Raw genomic sequence first — 18755 nt, 5'->3', positions numbered from 1 at the left:
CTTTCCCCATTGCAGTACCTACTTTTGAAGTGATCACACCCCACACAGGAACTATTTTCCAGATCTTGAACCGTCCTCCTGGAGGCATATAACACCTTTTAACCATAATTGTTAGTTACATTTTGAATCTGGCCGTAGGTTCCTCTCTCTATCGGGAGAGGGAGTAGCATGTCATAATAATGTGAAGAGTAGGAATAATGAAGATTACTGGTAAGCAATCCAAGCATTCCCTCCATGCTCCTCTTCCTCTTCCCAGCACTTACTTTTGAGCTACACCAAAGAAAAATAAAGTCGATGAAGATCAACAGACTCTGCCAGAATGCGGGGCACTGCTTTCACCTTTATTGATCACTGAGCAGAATCCCTGAACGCCAGCAGGTGTCTGTTCTCAAATCGCTTGTGCTGAATACACTGCAAGAAATGGCGAGTCTTTAATGACGGTTAAAGGAATAGGGATCTGTCTTTATGGCGGTCTCAAAGGTATCTATCATAGGAACCCCGTGGCCCTCTGCCCATGAGGCGCTCATACCTCTGGTATACTGACCTTGCACCCTGGCCGGAAGGGGTATTTCCTCAACCTCGTGGGCCAAAGAGATAGTATTGTGGATTCATCTACTTATGCAGGCCATGTAGTCCTTCCTTCCTGCTCCATATGCCCAAAACGTCACAAACGGATAAAAGTCATAAATGGCTGCCTGTTGTCCAGATGGTGCCACAGCTCTTCCTCAGTAATCGAAGGATCCAGCAAACTGCCTGGGAGAATGACATCCTGGGCTGACAAAATCGCTGTAGAAAGGAAGGGAGAAAGGAAGGGTCATGCTTTTAGAATGGGTACGTTGGAAAGAAAAAGAAGAAAAGTGGGGGTGGCTAAAAGGGACAATTTCCCCTCCCCCCCAATTGTCTAGCTGAGGTGATGGCCACCCAATAACTACATTATGAGTCAGAAGCATCAGGTTGATTGAATCAGTTTCAAAGGAGAAGCCTGCAAGGCCCTAAGACCTAGTGCACGTTCCCAAGGGGAGGTAACTTGGAGTGAGCCGTGGACCTAGACAAAATTAATCTGTCCAATAAACTATTAATCCCCCTCTGCGGCCCCCTTGCTGGATTCTTCCAGGGTTCATGGAATGCCTCAATAGCAGACCACTGGGCCCTCAGGGAGCATACAGCCAATGCCTTCTGAAGAAACTGCTAGACCTTGGGGAAACCACATACAATTGGTGAAACATTACTACTGGAGCGCCAATGTACATAATTCCTCCAGTGCCTTCAATGGAGTCACAAGATGGCAGAGGTTTTGCTCCATAGGCGATATCTGCTCGCAGAAGCCCTTGTTAAGCAGGCTTTTCCAGACCCCCCCACCTCTATCCTCCGAACCCCAGAAGATCCTGGGTGTGAGAAGCCACACCTGGGTTACAGACTATTCCATAAGAAGGGCAAACCAGGATCTTCAAGGATTATAAGGGGCAAGCGAGATCACCTTTGCCACGGAATCCCTGATTTACTGTACCACCATGGGAATTAAGGGAATCGGTGTGGGGGGTGCATATAGGATCCTTGGGTGGCTATGTTTGGGACATTGCTACTACCCCACCTCCATGCCTTTTATGCAGAGGATCCTGGAGCAGAATGATTGATGTGCTTCTCCTTCTGACGTCATCTGTGGTAAAGGTGAGTGTTGATAATTTTCTTAAAGGGACACATCTGGCAAGATTCTTTTCCCGTAGCCACCATTGTAAGCATCCCTCAGCTTACTGATTACTGATATTGCTGCCTCAAAATCCTGAGGGGCTGTAACTGAGTATGTTTGCATCTGTTACACAAGAGTACCCAGCTGGAGACTAGCTAATGGGTCCTCCTGGACAGAGGCTGCCATGTGCCCCTGCTGCAAGGATCCTGGCTGGGTGTGGCGATTCAAGCTGGATGATGGAGTGAAGTAGATCCTAAATCTTTCTGATCTGTCCCTTGGGGGAAATGCTCTGTCCAAATCAGTCCTGAAATAGGCTCTGAAATACTGGTGATCCTTGACAGGCTGCAGGTGCGATATCTGAAAATTGATGATAAATCCAGGACATTCCACCAACTGACATGTCTAGTCAAACTGAGATAGGTTTTCAGATGGGCCCATTTCTGAATGCCTTCTTCCGGTGAGTGGCTGCCACGGTTAGCTCAATGACCTTGATAAAGACTCTTGGGGTTGGTATGAGCACAAAAGGGAGAACCTAGAACTGAAAGTGTGAGTCCTGGAACACAAACCTGAGGAATATCTGGTCACATCTCCTTATCATGGTGTGCAAGTAGGCCCCCTGGGAGTCTGGGGAGGCCAGGACGTCTCTTATATCAAGGGGATATGTCACTTATCGATCACTAAGAGGTTGTGGCCGATGACATCGAGAACCACTTTGAATTTCATTGACTCTTTCATCACCCAAGAAATGATGGAGAAAGAGCCTAATCCCTCCTTACCCAAGGGGGACCCTCGTGATTGCTTATTTCACCAATACGTCTACCATACCTTCATGTGCAGCCTTCCTTGTGTCCCTCTTCTTGGGAACAGGGATGAAGATGGTCCCCCTAGGAGGAGACAAACATTTTAACTTGTATCCTGTCCTTATCACTGTCAGAACGCACTGATCAGTTTTTGTCTTCCTCCGTTCATCTAAGAAACTGGATAACCAATGGGATGGTGTGATTGTCAAGGTTTCTGCTGCTTTGGAAGAGCTTCCTGACCTTTGCCGTGGCCTTGTTCCTGACCTCTGATTGGACTTGGTCTTAAACTGAAAGCAGACTCGCTGTTCTATATGATCACTGGGATCTGGAGTTCTTGGCCCGAGAGCGATGTTTTTTCTCATGTGGTTTGTCAGCTGTTTATTGTTACGAAAAGCCCTGTGGACCTTTTCCTCCAAATGATCCTCAGATGGTAAACTCTTTGCCCTAGACGTCTAGGGACCCTTTGCATGCCAGTCATGTCTTCTTCCCAATATAGAAGCTTGCATGTTCACTGCAGCTGCTTTTACTCAGTCAAAGGTGACATAGGAGAGTACTTTGACTTGAGTCTTTGTAGCCCCTAAAATTGGATCACAGTCAATTCGATGCCGGTTTGCTTTATGCAGGTCTTAGAACCCACTTTGGAGTGCCTTTGACTGATAACCGGCATAGAGTAGAACTATGTGTTTTGAACTCATTTATAGGTTCTACTAGGGTGACATGACTACATTCACATCCCCAATATACAGTCCCAACCCATAATTCCGGGCAAAAAATAGACCATGTATTTCTCAAAACTCAAAATGTATTTAAAGGATTAAACACAATTTAAGCAAGTGGTCTCCAGTTTTAGACCAAGGAAATCACTAGGGTTATACACTCATACACAATTTGTAAAGTTTTACCTGCCTACATACTTCAATTCACACAATAAGTCCTTTTCATAATCGATTCTAGGTTTATATTGTACTCTAAAAGATACTAGGCACTTTAAATACACCCCTATGTTGGCTTCTAGCTAAGCAACACAGTATACATCAATGATAGCATTTCAACATGAGGCATAGTATTTCTGGTTCAAGACCTCAAAATACAAGCTTCATTTTCCCCAATGACCACCATTTATCAAAATACTTTCTCCACATTAAATGTGTCACAGGGGATTCAATATTTTCTGTACATCTATGTGCAACTTTCAATGAACATGTGTGCGAAACTTTCAATTTATGCGTGCACAGCTTTCAATCTACTTGTGTTTTGGGCTTGATACGTCCTATTCTCCAGTATCCTGTACCATGTTAAGAAACCCATGTCCTTTCACATTACACATAGGTCAGCCTGTGCATTTCAAGGTAGGGGACTGCAGGGGCTTAACACTGCCAATTTTCTATGAATAGAATGAATTCACTGTGCTAATTTCGGCTGCACAAACATTTGATTTATGACTAGCTGCTAATTCGCATGATATCACTTCAGACAATAGTGTACCATGAGGCACTATAGCTTGTGTGATTCTATTCTGGCGTAAGCCAATGATTCTATTTAATGATGCTTAATTTTATAATGCGTTCAAATGCACAGAATACTGTCAGTTTTATGTCGCGCCTCAATACAAAATGCATTGGGTTCTATTGAAATGGCATCTCCCTTTGTGCTCAATTTAAATCAGAGACGCAAGAGTTTAATTTAACGCTGCACCAGAGTCTTTGTCAAATGACCAGTCACCTTAATTCCCAGCCCCCTACTGTCAGTATTTTGCAACTGATTGCATTGTAAATGTGTCTTCTTATTTTTGGAGAAACCACTTGGACCCTCAATGTGGAGATTTTGCATTCAGCAAGGTCCTTTTCAGGTGGCTCCCTGGAACTCAGTTCCAATGTGGACTTATTGTGGATTTATATTGTGCTTCATGCTGGAGTCCAGTCTCTGAACACTACACTGGGTATCAGACCCGTGCTGCTCGGCATTGTCTTGTGTCCAAGACAAGTGTTGCCCCGAGCTATCATCGCGGCCAGACTTGCTCCTCTCTCTGAAAATGGCTCCTTTCCCCATCCAGCCTGTAACCCAGTCATGCAGCTGGTGTTAGCTTCCCAGGTCTCTGTTCTAACCAGCCATCTCCGGTTCCAGAGATATCAGAAATATTGTTCAATATTAATTCTTTATATTTTCTTAATCATCCCACTCCATCTGTGAGCAAGTTGTTATATATTCTTCAGCTCCTCCCCAGTAATTGTGAATGAGGTGTGACTTCCACCATTCCCATTACACAGAAAGGATGGGGGAACTTACTCCTGAGCTTATGAAAAGGCATTTTGTTTAATTACAATAACATTTGATTAATAGGTGCTAGTTCAATAAAATACAGATCCATTAAATGTTTTTCCATTACACCCAAAAGAATTTTGTATGGGGTCAAAGACATATTTTCTATCTACAATCTACTATTGGTCCCACGTTGACGGGACCTTCCATCACAGAGGGATGATTTCTTTTTATTGATTACATTGTTTTATTTAAAATACTATTAGCTTTTAATTCAGTTTTGAAAGTGAAGACATGTTGACCTCGGCCCACAGAGGTCAATGTTTGTACATCCCCGGCACATTTACCTTCCTGATATGACTACATATTAACACAAGGAGGGTGTGCCCACTGTGAACTATTCTATACCCATCTCTTAATTGATGGATGGCTTTACTACATGTACTTTAAAGGAGGTTATGTGTTTGCAAGCCAATGTTAGACAATATTCAAGAATAAATCAAACTACATGTCATGACAAGTTTTACTTGGCTGCACGGACATCTGGTAAGCTGACCTTGGCTAATGAATTTTATGAAGGGCTGGCAGTTCATATGAGCTGGCCATCTGGCATTGCTTTTTTGAGACTTTAATGTGAAACCATTTTCAGCAATATGGACCCGTGCCTGTGTGGTCTCATGTTTTGTATTGTGACTGGGACTTCCAGATGAGAGAACTTTAGGCCAGCACAAGCTACATGTTTCTTGAAGTAAATAATTAATACATAGATGTGCAAGCTTTCCATCTTACCAGATCAGTTCACTACTATTTACATGTCTCATTTCAAGTTAAATAGAATGAGTATTTTTCTGAGTCAAGTGAAGACATGGAAAAAGACAATGGTACTATGAATGAGATCTCAGTCTACTTGTTTACACTTCATATTATTTTGTTTAAAAAATAGATAGCAAATCAAGTAATTGGAAACAAATAGGGTTCTGATAAATAAACAAATGCAATTTATTTTCTCTTGCTCATATCCCAGGAGCACCACACTCTGACAAAATCCCTGACCTTTTTATTTGCAACTCCAATATACATTCCGAGGCCTGTTGAACACCTTTATTTGATGTTGCAACCACCTTCATTTTAACATGTGGCGCAGTTCCACTTCCATGCGCATTTTTCGGCATTTTTTCAGCATTGAAAAGCCAGGCTCTGGACTCCTTGTTAAAGGGCCACAGAAATGGTTGCAGTGTGCAATTCGCTTTTACTCTGTTGAAAATGTTCTTGTACATATTTATTTGCACCCTGCATTGACAGGGGTGCCTTTTTCATCATGACAGAAAGCAAGAGGCAGGAATCCCCTACAAAAAACAAACTGCTTCAGGCTGTGCCTCTCTTGCTCTTTACACAGACCTTTCTGTTGTCGGTTCACTTCAAGTCCAAATTTTCTTACCATTGGTACTGGACCTTAAGGACAGATGGGCCCCACATATGCCTTCTTCATGGCCCTGTCTGCAGGACCACATTGCATTGGCTCATCTGCCATGGAGGAGTAATCATCCAGGCTAGGAATGATTTCATCCTCCTGGACTTTCTGAGGCAAGTAATTCTCTTCCTGGAGAGGATAAAGCCTGGGGAAAGAAGTATGGCATGGACATCTCTTTAGGCCCTTTCCATTCCATTCTCTGCTTGATAAGAGGTCACCGATCCCTTCACTAACTGTATACATTGTCGAATTTTAGGTTCCTTGCCATAGTCTAGAGAATCCAAGGAGAGGAGCCCCAAGCTGTAATCCATTTTCTCAATTATGCCAGCCACAGCCTCCCTAGAACGATGTTTCCCACACTGGTCCTCATCCCTGAAGTCTTTGATTTATTGGATGTGGAAACTGTAGAGGGTACTTTCTCCTCATGCTACCTGTTTGTTTTTATCGGGGTCTGTTTTACAAGTCTTTTTTTTTTTTTTTTACTTGGGCGTAATCGGCCTTTTTCAGTTGCTTTTTCGTTCCTTCTTTTATTGGGAGGAGAGGTAGACTCCAAACTGGACAAAGAGCTAAAGCGTGAATGATGATAACCTTCCTCTTGGCTGTTGTGTTTTTTTTGGGGTTTTTTTGGTCTGAGGAGCCCATCTTGACCAGATACTGGTAATAGTGGGACTGACAGGGGCTAGGATGGAGTAATTTTGTAGTCTCTGGGTCACCAGGCTCATCAGGATCCCCACACCATATTGGTAGCCAAACCAATATGGCTGCTTATCGGGTTGATGCACCAGAGAACTATTTGAATGAATGTGTGTTTGTGTATATATATAATATAGCTTTATTCAGCATTTAGAGTCATTTTGCCCATACCAATTCCCCTTGAAGGGGGCCACTCGTAGCGTTCCCGCTCTAAGGTCATAGAAAAGTCAACAGGCATAGCCTGGATTAATAACGACTAGGTACTGTTCATATCCGAACGTTATTTTGACCTCCAAATATTGTTGGCCACAAGAAAGCCTTGCACAGGGTGTCTCCATTGTTCGTCTGCAGTCCAATCTGCATGCTGTATTTACCACAGTCTTAGAATTTGCTGGGATGCTAGATGGGCTTTCCCAGAGTGATCCCAAGCCCAACCCAATCTCATGCACCAGGGTTGATCGACTTCCTTCCAGTGCCAGATAATTATTCAGCAGTTCTCTGGAACACACATAACCCTGTTGCTGTCCAAATACGAACTCAAAATAATTAGATGCTCAATGGGAAGCAAATCACATTCAATATGCAGTATTGCATCGGGCGCACTACTGGGCTGCATCAACAGATTTTCAGAATGCATTTTCTACCACGCTCAAAGGTCCTAATTTGGCATGGCCCCAGATCCCTGCACCATATACTGCAGCTGAGGTGGCTTGTATTCTTTATAGTTCTAAACCTGGTGTCAAGGCTCCTCTCCCATGTATTTGGAAGACCTTTCTGATACCCCTGCTATACTTGTTTAAGGTTGTGGTTGCTTTTATGACTTGCTCACCCCAGGTACAATATTCTGTAAAACACAACCCCAGATAATTGTCAACCTGCTCCAGTATGATCTCTACATTAACCTTTGTATGTTTGGCTGATCAGCGTCTAAAAACGAAGGTTTTTGTTTGTCAAACAAAGGTTGCCACACTTTTTCACAAAAACAGTCGTGGTGTGCTTAGTACCCATAGGAGTTGTTGCTAACAGCACTGCGTCATCCGTGAAGAATAAGGCCGGGAAGCGCAAGTTATTCACCCTTTGGGGTCCATGCTGTTGGACTCCAGATCTACAATGAAACTGTTAATATAAATACAAAATAATATCGGCACCAGAACACATCCCTGCCTTACTCCACGCTGCACCTCAAAGCTCTGTATTTCCCCCAATTAACCCCATCGCACCGAGGCCCCATTCTTGGAGTATAATACTTGTATAATAGACCGCCAACCAGCCGGGATGTTAACTCCTTTTAGAGTCTGCCACAGCTTGTTCCTGGGGACTGAATCAAAGGCTGTCTTTAAGCAGAATAAACCTTGTTAATGTTCAAGGTCTAGCCTGAGGCACTGCTCAATGGTCCCCATTCCCTGTCTGAAGCTTACCTGTAACATACTAATTATCCCACTGGTCACGGCCCATTCTTGCAAGTGACCTAAGATTAGTTTTGCAAACAATTTCCTAGCCCTATCCAACGGGGAGATGGGGTGATAGTTCCCTGGGGAGTCTTTAGCTCCCTTCTAAAAGATGGGCACAATTACTGCCTCCCGCCAAGCCTGGGGAACTGCACCCTGCAGAATGGCTGCATTAAAAACTCTAGTCAATACCAGGCCCCATATGTTCAATTAATTTGTTAGAAGTCTACCGGTATATAGATGGGGCATGGTGCTGTCCCCTTTCCCAGAACTCTAATGTCTTTCTCCACCTCTTGTTACAACGAGATCAGTAGAGTACTGAGGTTGAACTCCCTCCAATGGTATCTCGCTCGATGGGTTAGCAAACACCTCGGGGTCTTTACACAAGTTCTGGAAGTTATTACACCAAACATTCGGTGTTATACTACATTTCAAGTCGCACAAAGCATCCTGTTATTTGCCAGAAACAAGTTTCCAGAAGGTAGTGTATCATTATTCTCACATGCCTCCTACATAGTCTCCCACTTTGCCTGGAAAAACAGTTTTTTCTTACGTTCTACCAGTGACTTGTAAGTGGAACTACGATTCTGCTAAACATTAATATCCGCATTTGTACCCATTTTAAGGCATGTCACAATATTTCCTTTGCACAATCGGCACTCCTCGTCCTACCATCCTTGAGATGTTGAGGCACGTTACTTGGCTATGCTCTTTTTCCCTGGCTTAGTAAACAAGGGTTGTAAACCTGCAACCATTTATTACTGCCTCTGTTCCCACACTCAGATCACAAATTGATGATATGTGCCTTGCAATTAGGCTGTCGATCTCTGGAAGAAACGCTTTACTCAACACCTCTGCCCACTTCACAGCCCTTCCTCTTTGGCCAGTAGTCTCGATTGAAGTTACTTCTCGAGAATCATTGGACTCCGCCATATGTCCTAGGCCAGCTGATAAACAACACTTAATTGGCCTGTTTTCACTATCTCTGCGATCCATCACCTCAAACAAGGTGATCAAATTTCAATATTTCTCTACTATCATGGCATAATTTATTCTGCTCGAGCCGTTGTGCCCATAAAAGGTTTTCATGCTGGCTGATCCGTAGCCCAACGGCTGTTGCATGCCCTGAGGTTGACATCCTTTAGGAGTCATGCTACCTCAACAGCTAATGGGTGTAGTTGTTTAGGGTAGTCAGCCTTTAAAGATGGAATTCCCCAGGCTGCATCCTGATCTTCCCACATATCATCCAATACTCTCAAAGGTTCATATTGGAGATTCAAATTGCCTACTACCATGGTTAGGTTACTAAGTGGGGACTCTCAAGGTTGTCACCACCCACGATGATCTCATTCATCCTTCACAGGGATTGTATTGCCATGGACCCCATGATTCTATTATACACATTAAATGGGTGTCTTTTGGTTCCCCCAGTAGTTCTAAATTTCATAAGCTGCAAGTCCGGGAGGTCTGTCGAAACTTGGACAGCGTCCCAGTTTAGTAGTGAAATAAACCCGGTCAATAGGCCTCTACTCGGTCAGACCCCGTGCCCCCGTTTTCAGAATCATATACACCAAAAAGCCTTGTAATTGGATCAGAGGCCCATATCTCTTGGAGACAAATTATGTCGAAACCCTGTATAAAACTTCTCCAATCAGGGTCGTCCATGTGTTCAGCCAGACCAGCAATGTTCCATGAAATACAATTTAATGTCTAGCTGGACTGGAGCTTCTGGTATGTTCCGGGGAAGTAGGAGTCAATCGACTTTATCCAGATCAGAGTCCACCCGTTTCTGGGTTTTGACCCCCCTTTAACTGGCCCAGGACACTTCCACTGGGTCCACCGTCGTGATGGGTCAATTTTTATTGAAATGTTGTGCCATTGGGAGTGTATGAGCGTAGCTCTATTGACAACAGACCATAGGCATACAACCTATGACCATAGACAACCAGTGTTTCCACAGCCCCCATTCCCGTGGAGTCCAATGGGACTGGGGAATGGGGAGTAACAGAATGCTGGCTCTGGAATTACTGGACCACCGGGGCTGTAATGCCCCGGTAATTCCGGCAAGTCCAGAGCCAGTAAATCCCCACGAGTCCAGAGGCAGCCTGCTGGTTTTACCGGCACGGCTACCGCCGGACTCGTAATGAGGCCCATTGTGTTGGGGATGTCCCTCTTGCTCCGCATACGGTAGAGGGTGCTGGACCTCTGCTGTCTGCTCCCTGGGATACCTTGATGCTCCACTAGGACCCTCCCCATTGTAGTGAATCTTGCTTGGAGAGAAGACAAAGTAGGTATGTCTTGGAGCAGGGGCACATTGACTCCTTCCCCCTACTGCATGCATCTCCGGATTCGCAGCCCTGCCTGAACAGCATGGTCTTGACGCTGCTGTAACTGCTGTCCCATCAAGCCCCTCATAACTGAGGAAGAGCGCAAGCCCTAAAGGGACAGGGCCTGACCCGTTGCTACCCACACCCTATACTGGGGAGTAAACACTCCTCCCTGTCAACTAGACAAGAAAAGGAACTACTAAGGATTATGGGTAAGGGGGTGCAAGAGTCTCCAGGAGAGCCGGAATGGGCGGAAATGCAACATTTGAGAAATAGTTCATGTCTGGGAGGTGGATAACCTCAAAACTAAGTACTGGGACAAGGAATAGTGAGGTGAAAGTAATGTAAGTAAAAAACCATGAGCGTGTGGATTAGACGCCGAGAGTGAGCACAGTGCACAACCCAGTCGGCGGACCTCACATCAAGAGGAAGCTAACCGCCATTTAATAAATAGAGGGGAAATCCAACATATGAGGGAGATATCCAGTGCCCACAATAAAGAAAGAAAGGGAGACGGCCACCACTCCCGGTCTCCCTCACAGAATCCCGCAGTTATTCCAGTTTATCAACGGTCAGAATAAAGCAGACATGGATGACTGAGATCTACCCATTATTAATGGGTTCTCTTTCAAGCGACCGTCGCCTGAAAAGGAGAGAGAATTTCTGGGAATCCTGGGCCTACATCTCAATTAATCTTTTGAGAGAAGCCACGAACACAGAAAGGCTTAAGGAGTGGGGCACAGCCAGACACCCTCCATTGTCCTGAAGAAGGCTGGAGCCATTAGAGAGCCACAGTTACATGGCTCGATCAGTCCGGCCGAAACAGGTGCAGACGACTATTTGGTTGTTTATCAAGAAACACAACTCTAGAGAAATGAGGTGCATAAGAATATGCTAATGGTTTTGTTGTTTTGAAGCCTTTATTTAAACAAAAGGCTGCTATAGAGTGTTTGCCTTGGTTTGAAGTATGAATGTGGTTACAAAAGGGTACGCCTGATCAACCAGGTTGAATGGAGTTGTGGCTACAAATTGATAATGTGTTTTTGAAATGATTTATATTTTAAATTTTGAAATAGCTAATTGTCATTGATGAACTATGTTTAAAAATAAACATTGAATGTTGTACTACATTGGGTTATAACTTAATATAATCAGTTCCGTCCACCACTTAAGGTCTTGATCAATTGTGTCTTAAAACATATTGATTACCTTGGTGATCAAGACTGTATGTACCAGGTACCCTTAGAGAGTTTACTAAGTGCGCAAGAGACATTTGAATGAGTGTGCCCAAGCAACATGCAACGCGTTGGGTGCTGAAATGAGCATCCCACAACATGCACGATGAGGAGAAAGAGACAAGACAAACATTCTGGCACGGCATCAATTTAAATATCGTTTTTAGAAATATATTAGCGTTTCTTTGCTCTTTTTGTTATGACGATTCACCACAGAATTTTAGAAATGCAAATAGTGAGAGGCAACTGCTTTCATTTTACAAAGTAACAGACAAGGCTAATCTGGTTTCATGAATAAGTGTTCCTGCAAAATAGGACAGTAGAAAGTGAACGCAGGCACATAGGCATTAGGTTAAAAACGAATGTTGCGAGATGGTGAATCTTGCATTATCATTTGGGGAACGGAGATACTCTAGTATTTTAGTGTTTAAGGGTAGAAAGAGCAGGCCACCACATTTTTACATGCGTACAGCCTATTTTATACTGTACTTCTATGGAAGTATTTCAGTCTCAACTGTTCAACCCCATAACCAGTAAAACAATATTTTAAAACTAGTTGATATCAAGAGTGCACTGGATAAGGAGGTGTACATTTGGATAATGCTACCCTTGGTACCAGTCAAAGAATTACCTTTGGGATACTCTGGGACAGTGCATACATCCTGAAGATTCTAGATCTATTGTCTTAATTTTCTTTTAAAAAGCTTGGGGAACTAGGTATTACCCACATTTTCCACAGATGCATCTTTTGTCTTGGGCATGCCCATAGAAGTATTGGCATGCAGTCTTCTGCTCTGGGTGAGGTGGAAGACTACATAAAACGGCATCATATTGTAACTGCCCATAAGGCAGGATTCTCTTGGAGGAGTTCTCCTATGCGCCATTGTTTTTCTTATTTGTGTCCTGCTTTAGTAGGATACCGTTTGGTCAAGAATCACTTAACGGAGCATAAACGTAGGACTATTTGCCCAAATGCATCGTTACCCCAAGCATTCCTAGTGAAGCCCTTTTTACGGGGCTGGGTGCCTGTGGCTTGGAGTACCTATACCATTTCCCATGTAGTTGCCCTCACTGCCCACTTACTTTACTCTTGCAGTTGGTAGGTACGCCCCCTGTCTGGTTCTGAATTAGTAGCCTTCAAACGATCTTTCGATCAACATTTCTTTCCCTCTCATCCCTTCTCCCTTTTCCTTGCGCCCTCACCCCCTTGTTACCTTGCTAATGCCCCCTTCCTCCTCGAACCCATCCAAAATTTCCCCGAAAACCAGTATCTTTGTTCCATCAGGTGAGCAATCGCCCCATAATACTTTGTCATTTTCCAAGTCTGGTGGAGGTGCTGTGAATATTATTTCTACTTCATTCTCTCTTTCATTCATACCAGGGTCTACCTCGCCTAATACCTCCTAGTGCTCTATTTTCTGTAATGCCATTATGTAATTGTTCTTATGCTGGCAGCATTTACACCAATGGATGATCAGACAACCGATGCAGGTGGTGATGAGGATAGCGACGAGCACTGGGGCAGTTCTCTTACATACTGCCATGAGCCAGTTGGGTGCCTCAGCGAATAGTGAATCCAAACAGGTTGCCAATGAAATGTCTTGGGTTTCCTTCACCATTCTCTCATGTATTGTTCCTCTTTCCTCTACTGCATCTGAGATCGTTCTATTTGCAGCATCATTAGCGGGAATTGCGGTGCAAAATGTGCTGCCTATTTTATGGTACACCTGTGATGAATCAACTTCCAGGGCACAAGTGGTTCATGGACGAATATCTGTTTCTAAACCATCAATCAGCCCCACACCTCTAGTACACCAGAAGGGATCCAAACAGATTGGAAACACCAGTCAATTATAAACCTCCTTGTGCAATTTTGGTAACATGGATGGAACGGCAGGCTTATCTCCGCATGGTTGTGGATAGTTGGTTAGTTGCAACATAGCGAAATAAAATTATTACCCAATGATAAAAGGGACTGTCCAGTCAAGGTTGTATACAAATATCTACTTTATTATTATCACAACAGACAGTTAAAATACACTACAAAATACAAACCACCCTGTAAAGGAGTACAGAAGACAGGCAGTTTCAAGAAGGAAAGGGGATGCACTCTGGATACTGACAGGAGGGTAGTTGTTAAAGTAATTTATCATAATGTTCAACGATTCTTGGTCTCAGCACAAAGTAATTGGTCACAATGTTCAAGGATACTTGGTCTCAGCATAAAGGAGCAATCAGTTGTAAAATGTCACTAGGGGCCTTCAGAGAAGGACCAGGGGGACAGTACCACAATGTACCTTGTGCAGCTTATGCAGAGAGTTCAAGACGGGAGACAGCTGCGGGTATCAGGCAGCAGGCAGTTCGGCGATCGAGGCTGGCCGGACGGCTGCAGGCTGGCCTACACAGCGGCTCGGGGTCATAAATCATTGTTAGTGCTAGTCGGCGGGACTGAAACGCTTGTCCAGGTGTCTTGGACGATGTTAGCGGCGTGAAAATTGTCAGTTGTGCAGTCGGTTGCGGTTCTGGGGTCTCGACTGTCTCGAAAATGTCTTTTCAGGCGGACGCTGGTTGATGCTTGTCGATGCATTCCTCCTAGTTTTTTCGCTGGGCTTGTGTCCTCGTTTAAGGCGGACAGCCCAAAGCTGAGGCGAGTGTTCCTGGCAACGGCCTTGTCCTTCGGTTCAGAGACTCTCTGGCACTTCCCACCTAGGAACCTTGCTTGTAGAGACTAGCAAGGCATGCTGTGTGCTGGCTGAGTACCTGTTTTGAAGTTTTTGGAGGGTCTGCTGGATTCAGTATCTCCCTGTTCCCTGGGAGATGCTTAGGTGAAGGATCTTGCTTCCCCTCTTGGATGTCGTGGCAATCCTTCACTTTCGGAAGTTGTAAGGCAGACTGTCCATCCAGCCAGCGTCCAATGCTCAGTTCTTCTTTCCTGCTTCTGGTGAAGCTTTCAGACGATCTGCCAAAAGAAGGGCTCAACCATCTTTTAAAGTCAAATTGGCCCCAGTGATTGGTGCAAGCTAAGCCTACCTTAATGAACCAATCCTGGATACCCACCAACATTCTTCTGTAATGCATGAGGTCATAACCAGAGTGCTTTGCAACATGAAAGGTGAAGGGGTGACAAATTGTACTGCTAAGTCCCACCCATCTTCCTGTCTGTTGTAGATAAAAGCGTCTCTCTGCTTAATTGAGCTCTCTGTGGCTCCTGATCAAAGCGCAGGTCTCCCTTGAAGTTATGGAGAGAACAGACTTTGTCTCGCTCAAATCACATACTCCGATCTTCCTGAATGGGATCCCCCTGCTGGGATGACCACTGTAAACAGTGCTCCCAGACATGACATTCACTGCTCTTCATACTAAGGGGTCGGTGCTGACTTCAGGTTGACACAGATGCATATCAAAAGGGTGTTGGATATACTGTCCCCTTTGTCAGTTCTGCGACCAGGCCTACCACAGGCCTGCTTCAATAACTCTACAGTATGCGCTGCCACCAGACAAAGAATAGGGCAGACCCATGGAGCCTTCGATATTTAATTAAGCTGGCCATGGCAGGAGAAAGGTGTTGCCCTCCTCCTCTTGCTGCTTTCATGTACTCCTGGCTGTCGCATTCCAACTGAACATGGGAGGATTTCGCCTGTGTTTGTTGTGCAGCAAGCATAGGGAAATTTATGTCGATTAGGCCCACACATTTTCCGAGGTTGATCTCCCATCATTCAATTTCTTGAATATCAAAAAAGCCCAGGCGAGTGCACACGGTACGACGTTCATTCATCCCTCGTTTTTATCGCAGCACTTTTTGCCAAAACAACATCGAAAAACATGGTTATATAAGTGGTAGGGTGGAGTGGTGTATGGGGATACATAATAGGGTAGTGGGGATCGGGAGGGGGGACCCCCCAAATGAAATAAAATGTGATTTCTTTCAGCAAACCTTTTTTCGCCAAACATGCCGCAAAATAAACGAAGAATGAACATCGAACCGTGCACACCCGCTGTGTGGATGGTCGAATTCCTCCCAAAACCACTCCCTCCTTTGCTGTTATGAGCTCCAAGATAAAACTGTTTTGGAGGGTTATCAATCGTAGAGCACGAAGTTCTTCACACACCACGTTGAGTGCCTTCTAGTTTGCATTTGCCAATTGAAGCGGTTCATAACTGGTTATCTGCAGCCATCCTTGCATTGGCTGCAGCATTTACCCCAGGAAGCAAAAGAAAGGTAAAGAAAACAAATGCAGAGCTGAACAATTTCAGATGGGGCGGAATGTCCTCTAAGCTCTTGGTGGATTAGGCTGAGATGTAGTTGCTGCTGGACCTTTTCTTCCTTGTTACCTTTTAGTTTGTTTTTTTGCATTTCTGCTCGCCCTTTCTCTTTATATGTGGACAACTCATTGAGCCGTATCAAGTCTGCACGGGGCACAACAATGGAGGGACACCAGTATGCAGATTCCCTGACAGTAGCAGGGAATATGCTCTCGTTCCACATGTCCACCATGGGTCCATCACTGCTGCAGTCCCCTTTTGCAATGCTGTGATGTCCATCGCCCCGCCTGCATTCATCTCCAGCATTAATGTTCCATTTGCTCTGAAACACAAAGAATACTGTTTGTTTGTTTGTTTGTTTTATTCATTCACTGTGTGAGCTCTTTTAGGTTTTCTTGACATGGGGTTTTGTTTCTCCCATTACAATGTACATAACTGTTCCAAATTGTCTTAATTCCCGCATCTATTTTCTTAACCACCCTTTCTCTGAACCCCACCGGCCCTTCTGCACTGTGCCATCCCTCTTTCCCACTTCCCATTGCATCAAGTGTCTGGTGTGGCACCATGGCACATCGTACCCTGTGGAGGTCTTACAGTATATCCCTTTATGGGCAGTAAGCACCTGTTTTCCATTGTGTGCCCCCTCTGTTACATATTCCAGAACCATGTGCTTGCTCTTCTCCTCCTGGGCCATGTTGTCTAGTTGTATAAAGTTGTCCTCGTACACCTCCTCCCCCTCATCAATCCACTTTACTTCCACTGTATTCCCCATTGACATATTCCTAGTCCTGCACAAGGCCATATGCATCAGACATCCTCCCTCTTCTGTTGCCACCTCTTGTAAGAATTGTTTTGGCGTTCTGTGAGATGAGTGAGCACACTTAGCATGTACCATTGGTGCTCCCTCGCCCCATCTTCTTCATTTCCCCATACTGTAAGTTTTCAGTGGCCAGGTCCACTCCCTCCACGACAATTCTGTAGAATTATATCGGACCAGTTATACTTGCTTAGTGCAGTCTCCCTATTACCATCAGCTGATGTGCCCAATTTATTCTTGTGTTAAATGCCAGAAAAAATGAAGACAGAAAATAAAGATGCAGAGCATTACAACACTTTTTACATGTACCCCACTCTTTTCTTTACTCCCACCCTCTCTCTCTTCTTTTTCCTTGTCCATCTACTATCTCCATTGTGGGTCTTCTGTAACACCTTATTATAGTACATAAAGTTAACGTAATTTCGATAATACTCCCCATCAAGTGATGCCTCCTCTTCCGGATGGTCTGCTGGCATCTCTGGTGGATCCATGCACATCGTTCTTTGATTTTCACTGCTGTGGGTGTTGAGAAGACCACTTCAAAAGGACCACAAAACATGGCTCCTTCCACTTTCTCACTGATTCAAATCCGTATTCGGTCTCCTGGATAGAGGGGCTGTAGTTGTGTCTTGACGGGTTTGTGCATACTCTTCAATGTTGGTTAGCCCACTTGTAGATTGCTGTACCTGGCGGGAGATGTAGCGAAGCACGTTGGTCATCTCAATTAAATAGTCTTTCATTTCATTGCCAAGGATTTCTGAGCTAGGGTTAATATCCAAAATTGAACATGAGGGAGGAACAGGCGCATGCAATCTCCTTCCCATTACAATTTACTGCAGAGTCAAATGATGATCCGCAGAAGGTGAGTTTTGAAGAGCGTAAAAGTGCAAGAGGGAGGCAAAATAGCCAGTTCGGGAAACATAGTAATAGTTAGCTTAGCCAAGCGCTCTTTTAGTAAGCCATTCATTCTCTCCACAATCCCTTACGCCTGCGGCTGGTACATCAGTCAAAGTTTGTGTTTGATCCCTAGGAGACGTATTATCTCCTCACAAAGATAATTGGCAAAGTGTTGGCCATTATCTGACCTTATTTCCTCACACACACCCCATCTTGGAAATACTTCTCTCACTAGAAACTTTGCTGCAGATTTTGCATCATTCTTTGTACAGGATCCTGCCTCAAACGAGCCTGAAAATGGACAGACCCCTACGATTGGGTACCTATAGGAGGCACATCTTTCTTGCATTTCAACCTAATCGACATGCAAGTTCCAGAAGGGCCCTTCCAGCCATGCTATTGTTCCCCGCAAAGTTTTTGAAGTGAGCCCAGACCAGAATTTTTTGCATACCGTGCAATTTCCCATGAACTCATTCACTCGCTCATGCAGGTTTGGGACGTACCACCCATCACTAAGCTCTGCAGCTATGCTTTACTTTGGTGCATGGGTGGGGAAATGCAGCTGTTCTAGTGCTACATTTAACAGTTGTCTGGGCATCACAAGCTTCCCTGTGCTATTCTGGTGCCAAATCAGGTCTGTTGCTGACAGTGAGCACCCTCTTTTTATCTACAGTTCTTTTTCGTCTTTTGGTACCTCTCCTTGGAATTCTATTATGTGGTTTATGGGAATCATGTTAAAGCGTTCCTCCCTTTCTTCCTTCCTGCCCTTCTTCCTTTCTGCTTCAATGAGTGGCACCTTATCTCTGAACTCCCCCCTCACTCCAGTAAATATGCTGCTACTTTTGCCGCTTTGTCGGC

At 44.5% G+C, this 18755-nt stretch overlaps 2 protein-coding genes across 3 annotated transcripts in view; one reads left to right on the top strand and one right to left on the bottom strand.

The window, feature by feature from the left end:
- Positions 1-18755, top strand: part of SLC35A2 (solute carrier family 35 member A2) — a 335702-nt gene that overhangs the window by 27177 nt on the left and 289770 nt on the right. The gene's annotated exons all lie outside the window — the stretch shown is intronic.
- Positions 311-18755, bottom strand: part of LOC138567355 (uncharacterized) — a 432054-nt gene continuing 413609 nt past the window's right edge. Inside the window, exon 4 of the mRNA XM_069645476.1 lies at positions 311-786. Within this exon, the coding sequence (XP_069501577.1) occupies positions 665-786 (122 nt within the window). The 3' untranslated portion in view covers positions 311-664. The remainder of the gene's footprint in view (positions 787-18755) is intronic.

Source organism: Ambystoma mexicanum, chromosome 2p (assembly GCF_040938575.1).
Source record: "Ambystoma mexicanum isolate Mex_15411 chromosome 2p, UKY_AmexF1_1, whole genome shotgun sequence".
Lineage (NCBI taxonomy): Eukaryota > Metazoa > Chordata > Amphibia > Caudata > Ambystomatidae > Ambystoma > Ambystoma mexicanum.
Note: the sequence above shows the minus strand (reverse complement) of the source record. Positions and strands in the feature narration are given on the sequence as shown.